We start from the raw sequence: 20,864 nt of genomic DNA, 5'->3' as shown, positions 1-20,864 counted from the left end.
GGCCCCTTTTATATTTGTGATGCAAGATTCAAGTATAAACTCTAAAGTGTGTGTTCACGTTACCTTTAAAGGTTGTGTGATTAGAATACTTTCAAAAAAGGAGATAGCCATGGAGATGAGCCATTTGATCGAACTGTCTTTGCCATAGTGTAATCCATAAAGCATCGTGAAGAAGGCAGATACACCGCTCGTGGCTGCAACCAAGGCCCATCCAATGAAGACAAACCACCAGGGTAAGCCGTTGAAACAGTGACCCTTTTTGTTGTCTCCAGAAAGACTAGGAATGGGAGAGAACCTGCAAAAGAAGGTAATCAATGGTTATCAGCCAGCACAGATAGTTTGAGAATGTTCAAAATGTCCAGGAATAACGGCTAGCTACTAACATCTACTGTACTCCCACCGACTCCCACAGCTAATCATTGTGTTTTGCTTTGCACAGGTACGGCCTGATATGCCAAGTATTTTCTGCACTTCCTATATTTTTTATTAATAATATGTATTTGCACTTGCCCCAAAGAAAACGTAGGTTTGAATAGTGCTGCCAAAGATAGGCAGAAAGACTTTGAAACAATGTACCCTTCAATATTTCCCTCCCTGGAGTGATGCATTTAGTCTTGTTCACAAAATTTGGAGGTAAATCTTAACATGGAAACATCCTTGTAATGCATTATATAGAGAACAGAACGTTTCTGTGTCTGGCCACAATATTAACTTTACTGCAAGTAGTAATCCAAACACATGGGCTCACCGGAGCGATAATCTCATGCATTATCATATTACCATAGGCTTAATGCAGTGACCTTCTGTCAGGGGATTCCAGAAGTCTTTACCTTTCTGAAACAGAATTAGAACAGCAGTTCACATTTTCAAGAAGGTCCCTCATGTGCTGTACTCGCTGCACAGCTTGTGTGTAGCTCAGAGGACTCTCAAATTTGCTTGACCCCAGGAATCCCAGCTCATTCTCCACACGCTGGAGCTGGAGGTACAGGTGGCGATTGTAATCACTTCGCCTCTGTTTGTCAATCACACTTTTGTCAGAGTTGAAGCCTGTGACGTGCTCTAAAAGGGAAAAAAAAAATTATAACTGCAGTAGTGAACATAATGTAGTTCATCCGGGATCACAGTTAATAGTTTAACAGCCTATTTGTGTTGTATCCAGACACAATGCAGGATATATTTCGCTTGATGGAAGAAATTTAATGTGGTGGATGTCAACCAAATAAGGAAAGCGAGCTGCTTCCTGAGGAGCGAGCCAAGATTTCAAAGTTTGCTCTGGTTGTCCAAGAGGGCAGCCATTCTCAACCCTTTTTTGTCTGTGGCCTCCGAAGACTCTGTTGAAAGTTTAAGGACCCCCTCTCCTGTGAGGCAGTCAGGTTTTTGCTTCTTCCATACTTCTCCCCTACTGATTACATTAAAAAACCCATACAAAGGCTTTTACTTAAACATACTGTGGTCCCTTGGTGGGAAATAGGCCCCCCCATTGAGAATGGCTGCTTGAGAGGATGGTTTACTGCCTTCATGGCTGTAATTGTCTGAATGGTGAAATTGCAAAGTTCTGCTAGATCCTCTTGGGGCCGTTAAGAATAAACCACTTTGCTAAGAGTCGAGAGTCCGGAAAGGCCAACAGCTTCATTAAGGAGCACGAGAGAATCAGAGGGATGATTCTCAGACTGGAGGCCTGTGACTAGTGGTGTCCCTTAGGGACAAGAGTGCCGGGACCATTCTTGTTTGTCGTCTATATCAATGATCTGGATGATAATGTGGGGAATTGGATGAACAACTTTGCTGATGACACTAAGATTGGAGACATTGTGGACAGCAAGGAAGGCTTTCAAAGCTTGCAGAGGGATCTTGACCAACTGGAAAAATAGGCCAGGAAATGGCACATGGAATTTAATGCAGACAAGTGTGAGGTTTGGAAGGACCAACCAAAACCAAAGTAGGACATACACAGTAAATGGTAGGGTACTGAGGAGTGCAGAGGAACAAAGGGATCTGGGAATACAGATACGTAATTCCCTGAAAGTGGTGTCACAGGTAGACAGGGTTGTAAAGAAAGTTTTTGGCATCTTGGGTTTCATAATCAAAGTATTGAGTTCAGGAGTTGGGATGTTATGGTGAGGTTGTATAAGACATTGATGAGGCCAAATTTGGAGTATTGTGTGCAGTTCTGGTCACCAAATTACAGGAAGGATATCATCAAGATCAAAAGAGTGCAGAGAAGATTTACTAGGATGTTGCTGGGTCTTCAGAAGTGGAGCTGCAGAGAAAGATTAAACAGGTTGGGACTTTATTCCTTAGGGCATAGAAGAATGAGGGAAGATGTGATAGAAGTTTACAAAATGTTGAGGGAAATAGATGGAGTAAATGTGAGTAGGCTGGGGTTTTTTTCTCTGGAGCATAGAAGATTGAGAGGGGACTTGATAGAGGTGTTTAAGATTTTAAAAGGGACAGACAGAGTAAACGTGGATAGGCTTTTTCAATTAAGAGTGGGGGAGATTCAAACTAGAGGGCATGGTTTAAGATTGAAGGGGGAAAATTATAAGGGGAACATGAGGGGAAATTTCTTTACACAAAGGGTGGTGGGGATGTGGAATGAGCTTCCGACATATGTGGTCGAGGCGGGATCATTGGTTAAATTTAAGGAAAGACTAGATAGTTACATGGATAGGAGAGGACTGGAGGGGTATGGACCGGGCGCTGGTCAGTGGGACTAGGAGGGTGGGGATTTGTTACGGCATAGACTAGTAGGGCCGAACTGGCCTGTTCTGTGCTGTAAGTGGTTATATGGTTATATGTTATATGGTAGATGCTTTCACTTAGATTGGGAGAGATAAATATGAGAGGACATGGCTTTAGGGTGAAAGGTTTGGGGGAACATTAGGGGGAACAACTTCTCTCACAGTGTGGTATGAATTTGGATTGAGCTGCCATCTGACATTGTAAATGCTGGCTCTCTCTTAAGTTTTAAGAATAAATTGGAGAGATACATGGATGAGAGAAGTCTGGAGGGTTATGGAATGGGTACAGGTCAGTGGGATGAGAAGGGCCGAACGGCCTGCTTTCTGTGCTGTAGTTTTCTATGTGCTTTCAAATCCAAATGATTTAATGAATGGAATTCAAGTTTCCTGGACAACACCAAGCGATCCAGACCTCTGGTTAATAATAAGGGGATGCTCTTTACAGCAATTTAACCATGTTTTCTGCCAGTTAGATTACCTTCTACAGCAACAGTGGAGAGAATGCAATGAATGGGGTGGGCAGTGAGGAATACCAGACCCAGCAGTGAAGTGGAAATTTTATTGGAAAATGCAAGCTTTACAGCTTGAGCCAAGACCAGCCCCTTTGGCCATTGAGTTGAGTTTCAACAGTAGCTTCCAACTTCATTTCATAATGGAAGCTAATAATTCAGTGCAGCACTGAGGAATTTCTGCAACATCTGGTTTATTTAAGTAAAAAGTCTTCATTGATCAATATAAAGATGAGTTATCTGGCCTTCCTGGCCAGATGTGGTCCAAGCATCTTTTCCAATAAACTATTATCTGGTCATTTACCTTATTACTGAAATGACAAAGTTGACATTGATGGTTCTGCACATAAAAGTAAACTAATCCTTCAAGACTGATTTATTTCCTGCAAAAAGCTCCAGGGTATCATGAAAATCTTGTTTATTTCATGATTAAAAATGGAAATTGATGGAAGTTATTTCTGGTTTGAAACCACTCATTACCAAGAGCTCAAAGTAAAACCACGGGTTATTTCAATGACCTTATCAATATATTCACGGGTTTAAATCATTGTAAATACATTGAGAAGAAGAACTATTAGGCAAGGGTTTTGAAAATGCAAATATACAGAACATTCTTTTGACCATGAGGTTCATTTCTAATGTGAAAAAGTCATGAAGCCAAAAAAGACTGTGGACCATTGGCCCGGGAGAAGAGACTTCATGAACCTATGCAAACTGCTCATCAGTACAGTTGATGAGATTAGGACAGGATGGATTGGAATTTGTAAATGGATAACCCAAGACAGCACTTTGAATGATCTTAGCATCACTGAGCAACCAATCATTTGTGGAACCTGCTCTGGAGCTAAATAGACCACTTGGTGGTCACACATGAGGCTACGTAAAAAGCTAAGAGCCCAAGGTATAACATACTAGCAAAGGGAGAGCATTGGCTGATTAGCAGGAAGCAGAGATTCAGAATAGAGGGATCATATTGTGGATGGCTGCCAGATGCTAATGGTGCTCCACAGGGGTCAGTGTTGGGGCCACTCTTTTTTATGTTATATATCGATGATGGAATGAATGGCTTTGTGGCTAAATTTGCAGGTGGTGTGAAGGTAGGTGGAGGAGCAGGTCGTGCTGAGGAAGCAAGGAGGCTGCAGAAAGAATTAGAAAGATTAGGAGGATGGGCAGATAAGCGGCAAATGCAATACAATGTTGGAAAGTGTACGGTCATGAGTACTTTTTCAAATGGGGAGAAAATTGAAAAGAAAAACAGATGCAAAGGGACTTGGGAGTCCTTGTGAAGGATAGACTGAAGGTAAATGCGGTCGAGAAGGTGGTGAAGAAGGCAAATGCACTGTTGACATTCATTTCAAGAGAATTAGAATGTAAAAGCAGGGATTTGATGTTGAGGCCATTTAAGAAAGAATTTCTTTAGCCAGAGGGTGGTGAATCTGTGGAATTTTTGCCATGGGTAGTTGTGGAGGCCAAGTCATTGGGCTATCAAAGGTTATGGGGTGAAGACAGGGGAGTGAGGGTGAATGGGAAAATGGATCAGCTCATGACTGAATGGTGGGTTAGACACAATCGGCCTATTCTGTTCCTGTTTTATGGCCTTAATTGCATTAACTGAGACAAAAACTGCAATCAAAATACAGTTAATGTACAAGATGGTTGTAGGGAATTCAAATTTTTCTTTAATTAATATGGACAAGATAATATGAGTTGAGTTTTTTTACTTTATCTACAGTATATTGTGACTGCATTGACTGAAATCATTCAAATTCAAATTCCTTAACCATTTGCCAGTTACATTTTAATATAATTTTTTAAAAAGCTCACCTTGCAATTCAACTGATCCCAGGTTGAGGACAAGGGTATCTACTTTCTTATGATCCTCATGATAAAATTCACAGTCAACTTTATTTTGTTCTCGGATTATATTTTCAACTAATGCCAAAAGTTTATTGATATCAGTTGTTTTTTTCAAATCCTTATCCAGTGTTGGATGTGGGCTCTTCAGCATTTTAGTGAGTGAATTAGCAATCCTCTGGATATCCTGTTGTTAAAAAGAGAGGACGTATCACAACAATTGCTCTAGAAACATTAATTCCAATTCATCATAACCAACTTTCTGTTTTATTGACTTCATAATGGAAGCTAATAATTCATTTTATATTGCCAATTGCTTTTAAGTCATGCAACTCCAATAGTTTTAATCCATATAAAATCAGATAAGGTTCCACATTTGAATAATTAAATAACAGTTTTGTTCTTAAGAGCCCATTAAATACGCTCTGATTCCATTCCCTAATACTTCCCATTTTGCTTTGCCCCAATTACTCAAAGTCAGACACATTGGCCAAACCTTCAATTCCATTCATATTTACCCCTTCTGATTTAGCATTTCATTAACTTCAGGTGTGAAATGAATAGAAATTACAACATGGCTCTTTTGAAATGTGCAGAGTTTAATAATGGTCCTGTTGGACAGATGCACGGTTAGGGTAGGTTTAGAGGGATATGAGCCAAATACAGGCAGGTGAAACAAGTGTGGGTTGGACACCTCGGTCGGTGTGGGCAAGTTGAACCAAGAGACAGTCAACATGGCTTTGCAAAAGGCACGTCATGTCTTACCAATTTGGCTGAGTTTTTTGAGGAAGTGATGAAGGTGGTTGATAAAGGTAGGGCTGTGAATGTTGTCTACGTGGGCTTTAGTAAGGCATTTGATGAGATTCCTCATGGTAGGGATCCATGATAAATTGACTGGATACAAATTTGGCTGACTCACGAAAGGCGTTATTCAGACTGGGATCCCTATGACAGTGATGTTTCACAGGGAATAGTATTGACTTCCCTGTTGTTTGCATGTAAATGACTTGGTTGAGAAGGTAGGTGGGTAGGTTCGTAAGTTTGCAGATGTCTCCAAGACTGGTGGAATTGTGGCGACTGTAGAGGAATATCAAATAATATTACAGGATGTTGATCAGTGACAGAAATGGCAAAGAAATTGCAGTTGCAATTTAATCCAGATGTACTTTGGGAGGTCAAATGTAAGGGAGTGTATACAGTTAATGGCAGGGCTCTTAAAACATTGATGTGCAGAGGGATCTGGGAATCCATGCCCAGAGCTCATTGAAAGGGGCTATGCAAGTAGATCAGGTGGTAAAGAAGGCATATTCATGCTTCATTTCACTGGCTGAGGCATTGAGTACAAAAATAAGGAAGACATTGCAATTTTATAAAACTTTGCACGAGGAACACTGTGCAGTTTTGGTCATCCCATTACTGGAAGGATGTGGAAGCTTTGGATAGGTACAGAGATATGGGGGCACTTTTTTTATATACTGAGAGGAATGGGCTGCCAGGCGTAGTGGCAGAGGCAGGTACAACAGTAGCATATAAGAGGAGTCTAGATAGAGACATGAATATGAAGGGGGTGGAGGGATATTGATCAGGTGCAGGTAGCAGAGTTCTAGTTTGATTTTAGCACAGATACATGGGCAAAGAATTCTTTTACTATGCTGTGCAGTGTAGGAAAACCTGCATTACATGTGCTTTAATCTGTTTTTATCAACCTTTATAACAGCTTCTGGTGTGAGAGAGCAAGTTTGAAGACTTGGGGGAGGAGTTGGCAAAGAGGGTGATATTCGACCATGTTTCCCCTGCTTTTTCTCCTGCATTCCCTTTGCTCGTGGCTGGATGTTTCGGAAAATCTGGACAATGAGGAGATTGATGGGAAACATGAGCAGCGAGCTCTCAAAACCAATCACCACCTCCTGCCATGTAAACTCAATCTTCCCTGTGAGGAAGAAGAAAGAATATTGAAATTAAAGAGAACTTGAGAAGTAGGAAAAGTTTCTGTGCGAAATGATTCCTTTTGATGACTTGTTGACAAATCTAATCTCTACTTTAGTTTTGCCAACAATTAATGCAAATAAGAAATGACTAAAGTAAAAGAAATAAAACTTTGAAACTCTTTCTCTTTGATGAAAACACAATCAGAATCAAAATTATTGTCATGAACACGTTACAAAATTCACTGCTTGTGGCAGTATCACATTGCAAATATTTATATAAACCGCATTTCAAAATAATTGAAAATAGTGCAAGAAAAAGTCAAATTAAGGCAGTTCATTGTCCGTTCAGGAATCTGATGGCAGCGGGGAAGAAGCTGCCCTTGTGCTGCTGAGCGCTCGTCTTCAGTCTCCTGTACCTTTTTTCTGATGGTAGCAGAGTGAATAGGGCATGGTGGGGGACCTTGAGGACAGAAGCTGCGTTTTTAAGATACCGCCTCTTGTAGATGTCATCGATGGAGTGAAGACTGGTGCCGGTGATGACAGGCCGAGTTAACAACCCTTGGAGATTTTACCTGTCCTGAGCATTAGCCCCATTCACACTGGCAGTTTAACCCAGTAATTAACCGCCAATCTACCAGTTAACGTGCCAATGTGAATGCTTGCGAACCAGCACGCAAGTGTCAGATCGCCCCGGGGATGAACCACCTAGGGAGGGTATATCATCGCCAATCCATTTTGAATCAGTGCACCGGTTAGCCCAGTGTGAAAGGGACGGGGGGGGATGCAGGACATCACCGCTGGAGGATAAGCACCCCTTTGCTCTGGGATCCCGGGTGGTGAGTGTGAAAGAGTGCAGAGAACCAGTTAACGCTGGTCCAATGTGAATGGCAAAAATGCTATTTTGAACCGGCTCATTGAACCGCCAATTTACCGGTTAGCCAATGTGAAAAGGGTTAGGCCCTCCATACAAGACAGTGATGCAACCAGCCAGAATGCTCTCCACAGTACACCTGTAAAAGTTTTTGAGAGTCTTCGGTGAAATACCGAAACCCCCCCAAACTCCTCACAAGGTGTAATCACTGACAAGTCTTCTTCATGATCGCATGGATGGGGAGGGTCCATGTGGGTTGATACAGTATTTCCTTTTTTAATTATCGACCTACCTTAGCTCGAGCAAGAGGGTTTTCTGACAGGGAGCTGCCCATAAAACAATGCATAGCTTGAACTCAGCATCCACTATATCAGAGTTCAGAAATAGGTCTTGGTCAGTCATATTTAAGTTCTGGCTATTTGAAAGAATCAGGATTTGAAAAAAATGTTATTGTTTTCACACACTGTATACACTTACTGATAAATCTTGCAGTTGAGGATGTTTTGTTGACCTGAGATTAGGTGAGATACAAACCAGAGGACATAGGTTAAAGGAGAAAAGTTTAGGGGGAATTGCTAAACACAGAGAGTGGTGGGGGTATGAAACGAGCTTCCAGATGAAGTAGTGAATAGGGATTCAACTTTAACATTTAAAAAAAATTTGGTTAGGTACATGGATGGGAGGGGTATGGAGAGATGTGGATTGGGTGCAGATTAATTAGTGGGTCTCAGCAGAATGATAATTCGGCACAGACTAGAAGGGCAGAAGCGCCTGCTTCTGGACTGTAATGTTCTATGGTTATATCTTATTAAGGAAATTGGTCTCATTATGTACACAAGCTAACAGATGGACAACAAATTCACAATAACATTTCTCCTTTTTACATTAATTGATTTTTTATTTTAATAGTTCTGAAATTTAAATCTTACTAAAGCAAAAGTGTTCTTTTCAGGTCTACCTTGTTCAATCCTTTCCTCATTTTTCATGACCCTAGCAGCTCATCTCAAGATCTGGCACTAAAAAAAATCCTCCATTTAATCAATCTTTATCAATAGAGTCAATATATTGCACAGGATTTACAAGATTGAGGGAAACCATTTGGCCCATTCAGTTGACAAAGAATCGCTGGAGGAACTCAACAGGTCAGGCAGCATCCCTGAGTAAAAAGTGGACAGTCAACATTTTAGGTCTGAATACAGGCATATCCCCCCACCCCACCCCGGTTAAAAACAAGTTCTGTTACCTAGGCCTGTCTTTAACTCAAATTTGTATTTAAGTCAGTTACTTACTATCAGTTAGTCAAATGTTTATCCCAGTATATAGCATATATAGTACTCATTTTACATTTCTATTGCATGTAAAACACTTCCAAATACATTACAACCTCTTAACCATAATAATACAGGACAGAATTGGATGATGTAGGAGAAGATGATGGAGAAATGGCTACTGTTGGAAAGGACGGACCTGGTGCTGGATTCAGCTGCTGGAGATGGTGGGGGGGGGGGTGGGGGGGGTTTACTACTGGAGTCAATCTCTTGAAGTCGGCATCAAGAGCTGTTCTTTATCTCGTCATAAATGGCCTTAATCCCCTGGTAGATTTGGTCCAGTACAAATACAGTACAGGTGTGTATTGGGATTTTTGCCACGTGAAACTTGGAGGTGGAATCGGCTGCAAAGAAGCATTCTAGCTGCCTTTAACCCATGAGGCAGTAAAGAGTTACCAGAATGTTGGTTCACGCGTCACTTGTAAACCAGACGAAATAAGAGTGTACAGTACTGTACAGGTGTGATGTTCAAACCTGTATATTTCAATTTTGAATCTGTTCCCATGCTTGTGATATGCGGTATGCTACTCTCACGTAATGCTGACTCGATCACACTCAAGCTGAAAGTTGATGGCATTCAAGTTCCAGCTGACCTGTCGGATCATAAGTACAAGTTGTTCGTAAATCGGATGCTTTTAACCTGGGGTCTGCCTGTATTTTATCCTGGAACTGGTCGCTTGATGTTTTGGTCTGAATCTTTTATCCTAGAAATGAACGTTTTGGGTTTGAACCCAAGGGTAATGAATATTTAACTGCATTTCTATTCCTAGAAGAACATTTATATAAAGGCTTATAAAGCAAAGGATTAGTAACTTTACCTAGGTCCATTTTTTGCTGTGCCGGATCTTTTGGTACACCCCAGAATATAATGCTTGTCAGCATGGTGCAGAGAAGCAAAGAGAAGCAGCATGAAACTCGTTGGACCCGTGTAAAGGGGCTCCTTGGTGGACGGTTCAACACAGAGTACCAAATATGCCCATCTCGAAAATCCTTAGCCGTCTTCATGAAGAACAGATTACTGTTGGAACAGAAGAGGAAATTTGTGTCGGTTGTAGGAGGAGAAGGTCGAATCAGAAAGAACACATGGCAGGACCCACAAGAGTCAACTAAAATATGAAGAGGTTTGCCAAAAATGAGATGGCATGGTCAATGTAGCGGTTAGTGCAACACTGTTTACAGCACCAGTGAACCAGGTACGAATCCAGCGCTGTCTGTGAGGAGTTTGTATGTTCTTCTCGTGTCCGTGTGGGCTCCTTCCAGGTGTTCCGGTTTTCTCCCACCCTTCAAAACTTACAGGGGTTAATGGATGTAATTGGGCAACACGGGCTTGTGGGTCAGAAAGGCCTGTTACTGTGTTATTTTCTAAATTAAAAAATAACAATAATTAAATGGAAATAATTTTAAAAAGCAACACATTACTGGTACTATTCTTCAAATAATTGGTGCTCTTTTTCACCCTCTGTAAATCTTGATACATGCCAGAATTGGAAGTATGAGGTTTAATTGTTTACGGCTTGATAAAACTTGACAGCTATCTTGTTCCAAAGGTGTACAAATTAAATCCCTTCTTTGTCTGGATGTATGTCCCATGGCACAGAAGTTGATAATTAAGTACACGTGCAAGACAACTGGGAAAAAGATCAGATGGGGAGAGGAGTTTTTTCACCCAGCGAGTGTTGGTGATCTGGAGTTCACAGCCTGAATGGAGAAACCCGTTCACAGTTGGATGACTAATTGGATGAAAAGAAAGCTAAAGGTCAACTGCTCGCAAGTGGACAGCCTGAATTATTATTTACCTGGAGTGGGCCAAGTAGACGGCTTCTTGTTAGGTCTGCTTTGTTCATGAATGAGTGAGACAAACACCAGGCTGAGTCGAAATCAGGGTTCTTTGTTCTTTATTACCGGATTGTAACACTTGCGACTAACAAAGTTAGTCGGAGAATGCATTCTGCCGTTATCAGCAAAATGGTGATTTTTTATACCCTTGGATACATGCTTAGAACATCATCATATCATTACTTGTCCAATGACTAAAACTGTTGCTATCCTTTCCCTGCTAGCTTCCTGCCTCTCAATCCATCAATGTCTCTCTTATCTTGTAAGTACAAGGATGCATTTACATCTTGTTACAGCCCTGTACATTCCCATCTCATGATGTTTTACCTAACAGGAGTACAAGGACACCTCCCCTTCTTGTTACTGCCCTGTACAGGGTAACTCCCTACACATTCCCATCTCATGATGTTTTACCTTACATTCTGCAGATTAGACGTCTGTGAATCTATTAATCTGTATTGCATAACCAAAATTAAATATTCAAAGCATTTTATTGCTAATTACCTCCTGCAGCTAAGTTGTTTACTAATCATTAAGTTATTTATTAATCACCTCTTTGTGTCAGCAATGTTCTGTGTCTGGCGATTCTTGTCAATAATTACCATCACCAGTAAAAATACAGAACTGTTGGAGGAACTCAACTGATTTTGCAGCATCTGTGGGAGATAAAGATAAATAACCAAAGTTTTGAGCCTGAGCCTTGAAGAAGGGCTCAGGTATGAAACATAAAGACTGGCTGAGCTCCTCCAGCATTTCTGCTTTTTTACTACAATCACAGTGTCTCCAGACTTTTGTGTTTCTAACCATTATCAGGATATGTCCAGTTGTAGTTTTTCCCCAATTACGTGCTTCAAGATGCCAACTACAGTGCAACCGGCTATAATTTGTACCTGAAACGTTTTAGGTCCAGCTCAGTTGCCACTGGAAAGACTTTGTCCAAGAGACAATCACCAACATCGATAGCCAGCCATGAGTTACACAGGAAACTCCACCGTTGATCTGTTTCCAAGTCCAGCACCGTTACTCGATTTACATACCTGGAAAATTAATCAAATAGGAAAGTTCAAACATCAAATAGCAATCTTTTTTTAAATACACATCAAGTTCAAAAGTGCAAAGAGACGGCACAATTGCTCTTAGCTCTGCCCTCAGGCTGCACTGGGTGGTTCTATTACCTTGCTAGCAACACTGAAGCAGCTCCTCATTCCCATTATTCATCTACTTGTTTACTTTTGCATCCACTGGAGCAGACATTCCAGCAACAGCTTCCCAAACAAGACTTGCTTCAAGCTAATCAGTTGACAGCCCAAGGACCTCTCATCATGAACAGTAGGCCTTGCCCACAGAAATATTTTGACAGCAAGTTCATTCACCTCCCGGGCCATCAAAGAGCTTAGAGGTTTGTCAGTGTCACTCAAAAGAGTACTTATTATCTGGAATGTGTTGACAGATGAGATTGGAGAAGAGGTGAAATCTGGGGAAGGCAGATTTCAGGAAGTGGAAATTTGGAGGAAGGATTTCTCAGAAACAAGATCTTCAATCAAAACAAAATGCATGATTCGCTCTGTCACCAAAGACACTCAAGTAAACTGTGGAGATCATTCTGACCGATTGCATCACTGTCTGGTACAGAGGTACCAAAGCTCAGAACAGAAAAAAACTACAGAGAGTTGTGAACTCGGCCAGTGACATCACGGGCACTAGTCTTCACATCTGTGAGGGTATCTACAAAAGGCGATGGCTTAACAGAGCAGCCTCTTATCCTCAATGACCCTCACCACCCAGGCCATGCCCCCTTCTCACTGTTACCATCAGGAAGGAGGTGCAGGAGCCTGATGATGAACACCCTGCGGTACCAAGACAGCGTCCTCCCCACTGCCATCAAAGTTCTGAAAGGATGATGAACCACAGACACTATTTTCCCTCCGCACTTCTTGCCAGCCTCCAGGTGGAGGCCCGGCATGAAAGAGTCTTTTAAAAGTCCCTACGTACCAGCCTCCACTACCATCCACTACAATGCAAACCAGCTACCTTTGACTCTCTGAAAAAAACTTACCTCTGACATTTCTTCTACTCATCTTAAACATATGTCCTCTGGTATTTGCTATTGTCACCTCAGGAAAAAGGTGCTGGCTGGCTGGCTCTATTCAATCACCTATCCTTCATTCCTCCAAAGAAAAATAGCTCTTATCTCAGCCAGCCTTGCTTCATAAGACATGTTCTTCAAATCAGGCAACATGATGGGAAACCTTCTCTACACCCTCTCGAAAGCTTCTACATCTTCCTGCAAGGAGGAGTTCAGAATTGTTCACAATAACTCCAAGTATGGTCTCACTAGAGTTTCAGGGAGCTGCAACATTACTCATGGCTTTCGACTCAATCCCCTGAGAAATGAAGGTCAGCACATCATATTCCTTCTTAACTACCCTATCAACTTGCATGGCAAACTTGAGAGATCTATGGACTTGGGCACCAAAATTCCTTTGTTCACCCACACTGTTAAGAATCCTGTCTCCACCTTCAAGTTTAACTTTCCAAAATGCATCACTTCACACTTATCCTGGTTGAACTCAATCTGCCACCTCTCTGTCCAAATCTGTACCCTTTCTATATCCTACTGTAATTTATGACAACCTTCTACACTATCTGCAGAACCACAAACTTAGTGTCATCTGCAAACTTACTCACCCACCCCTCCACTTTATTTATTTATTTATAGAAGTTATTTATGGAAATCACAAAGAGTAAAGGTCCCAGAACAGATCTCTGGAGATCACCACTCGTTACCAACGTCCAGGCAGATCACACTCCATCTACTACCATCCTCTTCCTTCTGTAGACATGCTCATTCTGAATCTATGCAGACATGATTCCATGGATCCTTGTCAAACTCCTTACTAAAATCCATAAACACTACACCCGCTACCTTACCTTCACCAATTTCGTGTCTCATCTTCTCAGAAAGCTCAACTGGACCTGTGAAACATGAGCAGGCCATCACAAGGCCATGCTGACCATCCCTGGGAAGACTAGGCTTTTTGAAAAGTCCTATCACCTCAAATCCTCTCTAATAGTTTGCAAACCATTGATGTAAGGCTCACTGGTCAATAATTATTAGGATTCTCCCTATTATCTTTCTTAAACAAAGGGACTACATTAATCATTAAGGGTATGAGACTGGACCAGTGATTCAGAATTTGGATAAATGGTCTGTGGACATTACTTGAATCCATGTGCCACCCAAATACCCCAATTAACTTACAACCCTGTATGGTTTGAAGGATGGGAGGACCCAGAGGAAACCTTGCAGACACGGGTAAAATGTACAAATTCCTTCCAGACAGCACTGGATTTAAACTCGGGTCATTGGTACTGTAATAGCATTGCTCTTAACAATTACACTAACCATGCGGCCCATTTTGAGTCAAATATTGGCATCTGTTCTTATCCTATATAACTTGTGAGTAGAATTCCCAGGAATGTTTCATTCTTATAGTCATTGAGAATTAATAATTTCTTGACAAAATTAGAAGAAGAATATTGTATCAACTGAAGCCAACCACTGTAAATGCTGGAAATTTCAACTGATTTCTGGACAGGTTTAAGCCATTTCTTTCTCATAACTATCCTGCCCTCACATCAAGAAATCTTTAATTTCATCTAAATTGCCTATTGTAAGTTACCAGGATGGGTTGGATCCTGAGTTGTCATGCCACAATCGAATACTCTGAAGATCCCCAAGGGGAAATAGGGTTGTTAAGAGATATCCGTCAACCCCTCCTCTCTCAAAGGTAGGCTTCTCAAGGTCTGTTAGGAAATGTGGGTCACTCTCTCCCTCAGAGCCATACAGTGTTATCGTAACCTGAATAAATAAAAATATCAAAACATGATAAACTAACACTACATTTGCACAAAATTATTATTTTTAAAAGTATATAATTTACTTCCAACAAATTCAAAACTTTCAAACTAAATTCTTTGTGACATGTTCATTGAAACTTATATATTTACTTCCTCACACCCCATGACCCTCAATTATCATTACATCCACGTACCAAAGAGTCTTTTGAATGCTCCTATTGCACCAGCCTCCACGACTACCCCTGCCAATGAATTCCAGGCACCCACTACTCTCTGCGTAAATAACTTACCTCTGATATCTTCCCTGAACTTTACTCCCCTCACCTTAAACAGATATCCTCAGGCTCTTGTTATTTCCAGATCTCAGCGAGCCCTTCACAAAGCTTCTTGGGACATGACATTTTTGACAACTTCCCTGGTTATATCATTTAACCAGATAAATGCAAGCTCTTTGTCTTTTTTCCTTGATTTACTCCTAAATCTTGCTGTGTAACTAAAAGGCCAAACATCAGTCACATTGACAACCAAAAAATAAAGACAGGAGATGATGCTGATTGTCATGGACCACAGGAGCTCGTGGCCAAACATGCATGGTGTGGTTTCCAGATAAAGTTTGTGTGTGAGATGTGTGTAAATGCATGGAAATCGCCTCTAAGCTTATTGAATGTGAAGCACCATTGACCAATCTCCCCTGATTTTGAATGGATATAAAATGGCTGGGTGGCAACACCTCCTGTTTGAGAAGGAGAAGCAGAGAAGATGACCCATGAAGGGTTCTGTGGCTGACGAGCACACAGTTGGCGGGCTGCTGGCAACTGTGGTCAAAGGACTCACGCCTGCCTGAGGACTGCTGGAGACTGGCTCAAGGTGTACCAGGTATCAGAACTGGGATGCAAGAGGGCGCCGACAGCACTGAAGTCTTCCTGATCATGTCTGAGGTTTGGACCTGGAGCTTGGATTGCCGATAGTTTGGACTGAAGTCTGCTTGGCTGCGGAGGCTGTGGGAGCACTGGAGGTGAATCCATAGACACTCAGTGACTTGGGGAGGGGGGACTCTCTTTTGCTTCTCTGTGATAGTCGTAAATAGGTCCTGCAGCATCCATAGGAGGCAAAGAAAGGTATGTCACTAATGTTTCGAAGGGTTTAGGCCTGAAATTATGATTCTTCTGTATATTTTTGCAATATTGTGTATTTACTTTCCATGCTGAAAATCTGGAAAAACCAGCTCAAGGTTTCAAGGTGAGATTTTATGGCAATCTCCACCCTCAGCAACCAGACACAGTCAAAGCAGCAGATGGCCTGGAGCTGATGGCTGTTATTGAACTGATGGGAGCGGCTGCTTCAGGGAAAAGGAGGATTCAAGAGAAAGGGAAGGGAGAGCAATAAGAGGAATAGAACAAGTGGGGAAAGAGACGGAGGGGAAAGAGAGAGGGAATGGAGAATGAGAGTGGGTGGAGAGAGAAAGAGCCAACTCAAATTTATTGTCATCTGATCCATTTCTCGGCAGCAACCGAATCACACTGTGATGCAGCTGGTCAGATCGCTCTCAATAGAGCATCTGAAGAAGGTCGGCTTGATGGTGGTCAGCAGCCTTGCCCATTTCAGTCTTCTCAGGAAGTGCAGATGCTGTTGGATCTTCATGATAAGTGGGAGAAGAGAGTTGGAGGGAGAGAGTGGAGAAAAAGGTGAGGGTTGGAGAGAGTGAGTGGAGGGAAAGGCAAGTGGGTTGGAGGGAGTGAGCGGAGGGAAGGACAAGAGGGTTGGAGGGAGTGAGTGGAGGGAAAGACAAGAGGGTTGGAGGGAGTAAGTGGAGGGAAGGACAAGAGTGTTGGAAGGAGTGAGTGGAGGGAAGGACAAGAGTGTTGGAAGGAGTGAGTGGAGGGAAAGGCAGGAGGGTTGGTGCAGACAAAGTGAAGGGAACAAGTGGGGATCCAAGTAGGATTGGATGGGTGGGTGGAGGTAGGGAACAGAGAGTGAGTAAAGGAGAGTGAACTGGCAAGGGGAAGCAGGAACAAGTGACCAGAGTGAAGGAGTGATCCGGTTGAGGAAAGGAAAAAGGAAGGAGTGAGGAGACAACATTAGGAAGAAAAAGTGAGGGAGGGTGAGAGCTGGAAGGAAATGAGTAGAGTGACCGGAGGGAAGGAAAGCGTGAGCAGAAAGAGAATGGAAGAAAGAGGGAGCAGGTGGTGATCAGGAATGTTCCCTCCAAGTTTTAGTTGTCAGTGTGTGCAAAAATCTTATGTTGTGCAATTTTTTTTCCTGTGACAAAAGTATGTGTGCACTGAATGCTTGTGCAAATGTAAACTTGAAATTGTTTCAAGACCATTTTGATGCAGCCAATCTCTCACGGCTAATAAAACTTCATTGGCATGTTTCAATTCAAGCATGATTAACTATTTGTTTAACCGTCTAACTAGTTGACAAAAACAGTTAGCTAAGAGATTATATTCAATAAGTATAATTATTAATTACATTATTTTAGGTCACTAACCTTTTGTGCGCAAGTTGATTTCTTTTATGCGCTGGTTGCAAAACGTGTGTGCACGCGCACACACGCACAGTTTAGAGTGAGCAGTGGTGGTCAGGAGGGAGAGAGTGAGCAAAGGGAAAGTAAGAGAGGGATTTGGTTGAGGAGGAGAATGGACGTGAACAAGTTGGCAGAGGAATATAGACCAGGGAACAATGCAGCACTGAAACAAGTCCACGATGTTTGCAACAACCATGATGACCAATTAAACTGCTCCCATCTGCTTAGCCATGTGGACAACATTCACTGCTCTACCCTCATCAATCATTTTTATCTCTCCCTCAAAACTACAACCAATTCATGAGACAGGGCCTCCCCTGCACAAAGCCTTGTTGACAATCCCAAGGAGGGTAGGAAGAAGTAAAAACACAAGGATGGAGAAACTCAGCAGGCCAAACAGTGCATTCTATTCTTTCTTTGGCTTGGCTTCGCGGACGAAGATTTATGGAGGGGGTAAAAAGTCCACGTCAGCTGCAGGCTCGTTTGTGGCTGACCAGTCCGATGCGGGACAGGCAGACACGATTGCAGCGGTTGCAAGGGAAAATTGGTTGGTTGGGGTTGGGTGTTGGGTTTTTCCTCCTTTGCCTTTTGTCAGTGAGGTGGGCTCTGCGGTCTTCTTCAAAGGAGGCTGCTGCCCGCCAAACTGTGAGGCGCCAAGATGCACGGTTTGAGGCGTTATCAGCCCACTGGCGGTGGTCAATGTGGCAGGCACCAAGAGATTTCTTTAGGCAGTCCTTGTACCTTTTCTTTGGTGCACCTCTGTCACGGTGGCCAGTGGAGAGCTCGCCATATAACACGATCTTGGGAAGGCGATGGTCCTCCATTCTGGAGACGTGACCCATCCAGCGCAGCTGGATCTTCAGCAGCGTGGACTCGATGCTGTCGACCTCTGCCATCTCGAGTACCTCGACGTTAGGGGTGTGAGCGCTCCAATGGATGTTGAGGATGGAGCGGAGACAACGCTGGTGGAAGCGTTCTAGGAGCCGTAGGTGGTGCCGGTAGAGGACCCATGATTCGGAGCCGAACAGGAGTGTGGGTATGACAACGGCTCTGTATACGCTTATCTTTGTGAGGTTTTTCAGTTGGTTGTTTTTCCAGACTCTTTTGTGTAGTCTTCCAAAGGCGCTATTTGCCTTGGCGAGTCTGTTGTCTATCTCATTGTCGATCCTTGCATCTGATGAAATGGTGCAGCCGAGATATAGCAAAGGTAAAAATACATGCTGATGTTTCAGGCTTGAGCCCTTCATCAAGGTATGGAAAAATGTCAGCAGGCATCTAAACCAAAGAGTGGAGGGAAAAGGTCACAGTGGATTGGAAGATAGCGAATGTCATGCCCCAATTAAAAAAAATTGTCGGCAATAGGCCAGTTAATTTAACATCCGTGTGGCAAAATGTTTGAAACCATCATTAAAGAAGAAATAGCAAGGCATCTGGAGCGAAATGGACCTATCAGGTAGACACAGCGTTGATTCAGCAAAGGAAGGTTCTGTTTGACAAATTTACTGGAGTTCTTTGATGATATATCGAGAGTGGTAGATAAAGGGGAGCAAATGGACATGGTTTACCTGGATTCCAGAAGGCACATTAAGGTGCCTGGATAAGGTGCCACATAAAAGATTTGTACATAAGATAAGGATGCATAGAGTTGGGGGTGATGGATAGAGGATTGGTTAACCAATAGAAAGCAGAGAGTTGGGATACAGGGGTGTTTGACTGGTTGACATGTTTCAATACAAGTATGATTAGCACCACAGGGGCCGGTGCTGGGCCTGCAACTATTCATAAATGATCTGGTAGAGGGCAGTGGAAAGCCAAATTGTACAGAGGATACAGAGAGCCTGCAGGGAGATATAGATAGGTAAATGGAGTGGGCAAGGGTCTGCCAGATGGGGTTCAATGTTGGTATATGTGAGCTTATCCACTTTGGAAGGAAAAATGGAGGATCAGATTATTATTTAAATGACGTGATTGCTGACATGCAGAAGGACTTGAGAGCTGGTGCATGAACTACAAAAGGTTGGTTTGCAGTTGCAGCAGGCTATCAAGAAGGCAAATAAAATCTTGGCCTTCATTGCAAGAAGGATTGCGGTTAGGGATATGAGGTCATGCTCCAACTGCACATGGTACTGGTGAGGCCGCATCTGGAGTACTGCATACAGTTTGGATCCCCTTACTTGAGGAAGGATGTACTGACTTTTGGAGGCGATGTAGAGAATGTTCACCAGGTTGATGAGGACGCTAGCCTATGAGGAGAGATTGGCCCATCTGGGACTGTACTCGCTGAAGTTTTGAAGAATGAGAGTTGATCTTCTAGAAACTTAAAATTATGGAAGGCAGAGATAAGATAGGTAACATTTCCATTGGTGGGGGAGACGATAACTAGGCGTCTCAAAATTCAGGGATATAGATTTAGGACAGAGATAAAGGAGGAACACTGGCGCTGTAAAGGCGTTGTGCTAACTGCTACACCAGCCATGTTTAGAGGTTAGCACAATGCTATTTACAGAGCCAGGGACTAGGGTCCGAACCTGGCACAGTCTGTAAGGAGTTTGCATGTCCTCCCCGTGACCTGCGCAGGTTTCCTCTGGTTACCTCCCATCCTCCAAAACATATGGGGTTTTAGGTTAGTTGGTGTAATTGGGCGGCACAAGTTTCGTGGGCCTGAAGAGCGTTCAACAGTGTTGTAAATTAATAAGTCCAAATTCAAGTTTATTATCATCTGATTGTAGTACATTCCAACAGAACAACATTCTCCAGTCCTCAGTGCAAAAAACACACAAACATACATCAAGGCATAACATTCAGACAAGCAATGCATATGCAGTATGTACATCAATACATATATAAAATAAATAAATATTGTTTAATAAATAGTAGCGTCTCGGTGGGTTGGCGTGAGCTTCAAAACTGCTCAGTATTTTACCAATCTGATCCACTAGTTTGAAAGTCCAGTTCATATTTCTTAGTTTCACGAGTGTTTCAGGATCATAGACAATAAATAATGGGTTGGAGATTCCACCGTTGTAAAGCGCTGAAGTGGCCGCTACAACCTTGTGCATTGCCACTTTTTAAACAAATTTCTACAGCCCAGAATTTTAAATGGTGCTTTGAAGTTTAAACTGCAACAAACCTTGGAAGTGGTAGCTGCTCCTCTGCGATGTCCTGTGAACACTGTCACCAAGTAACGATACTGGGCAAATGGGTCGTTGTCAGCGAGCAGGGTTATTTTCACCTTTTTTTTTGTTAAGAGAAAGGGGATAAACAGGATGCTGTGATAAATACAATTCACTTTAAAGCAAGGTAAAGATCAGGCTGTTTGGAAATGCAGAGTGACCAATTCTTCCAAAGTATTTTTTAATCATTTCGCAATCTATCTACAAACCTTTTCCAATGTTTCTAAATTCATGGG

General features: G+C 42.4%; 1 protein-coding gene across 1 annotated transcript in view; it reads right to left on the bottom strand.

Moving 5' to 3' along the window:
* Positions 1 to 20,864, bottom strand: part of pkd1l2a (polycystic kidney disease 1 like 2a) — a 93,100-nt gene that overhangs the window by 35,276 nt on the left and 36,960 nt on the right. Inside the window, exons 17-24 of the mRNA XM_069899441.1 lie at positions 20,586 to 20,687; positions 14,751 to 14,929; positions 11,958 to 12,104; positions 10,050 to 10,249; positions 6,811 to 7,034; positions 5,075 to 5,291; positions 831 to 1,059; positions 64 to 295 (exon numbers count right to left, since the gene is read on the bottom strand). Coding sequence (XP_069755542.1) covers positions 64 to 295; positions 831 to 1,059; positions 5,075 to 5,291; positions 6,811 to 7,034; positions 10,050 to 10,249; positions 11,958 to 12,104; positions 14,751 to 14,929; positions 20,586 to 20,687 — 1,530 coding nt within the window. The remainder of the gene's footprint in view (positions 1 to 63; positions 296 to 830; positions 1,060 to 5,074; positions 5,292 to 6,810; positions 7,035 to 10,049; positions 10,250 to 11,957; positions 12,105 to 14,750; positions 14,930 to 20,585; positions 20,688 to 20,864) is intronic.

The sequence above is a fragment of the Narcine bancroftii genome, chromosome 10 (assembly GCF_036971445.1).
Source record: "Narcine bancroftii isolate sNarBan1 chromosome 10, sNarBan1.hap1, whole genome shotgun sequence".
In the NCBI taxonomy this organism is placed as follows: domain Eukaryota; kingdom Metazoa; phylum Chordata; class Chondrichthyes; order Torpediniformes; family Narcinidae; genus Narcine; species Narcine bancroftii.
This window is presented reverse-complemented; position numbering and strand designations above follow the sequence as displayed.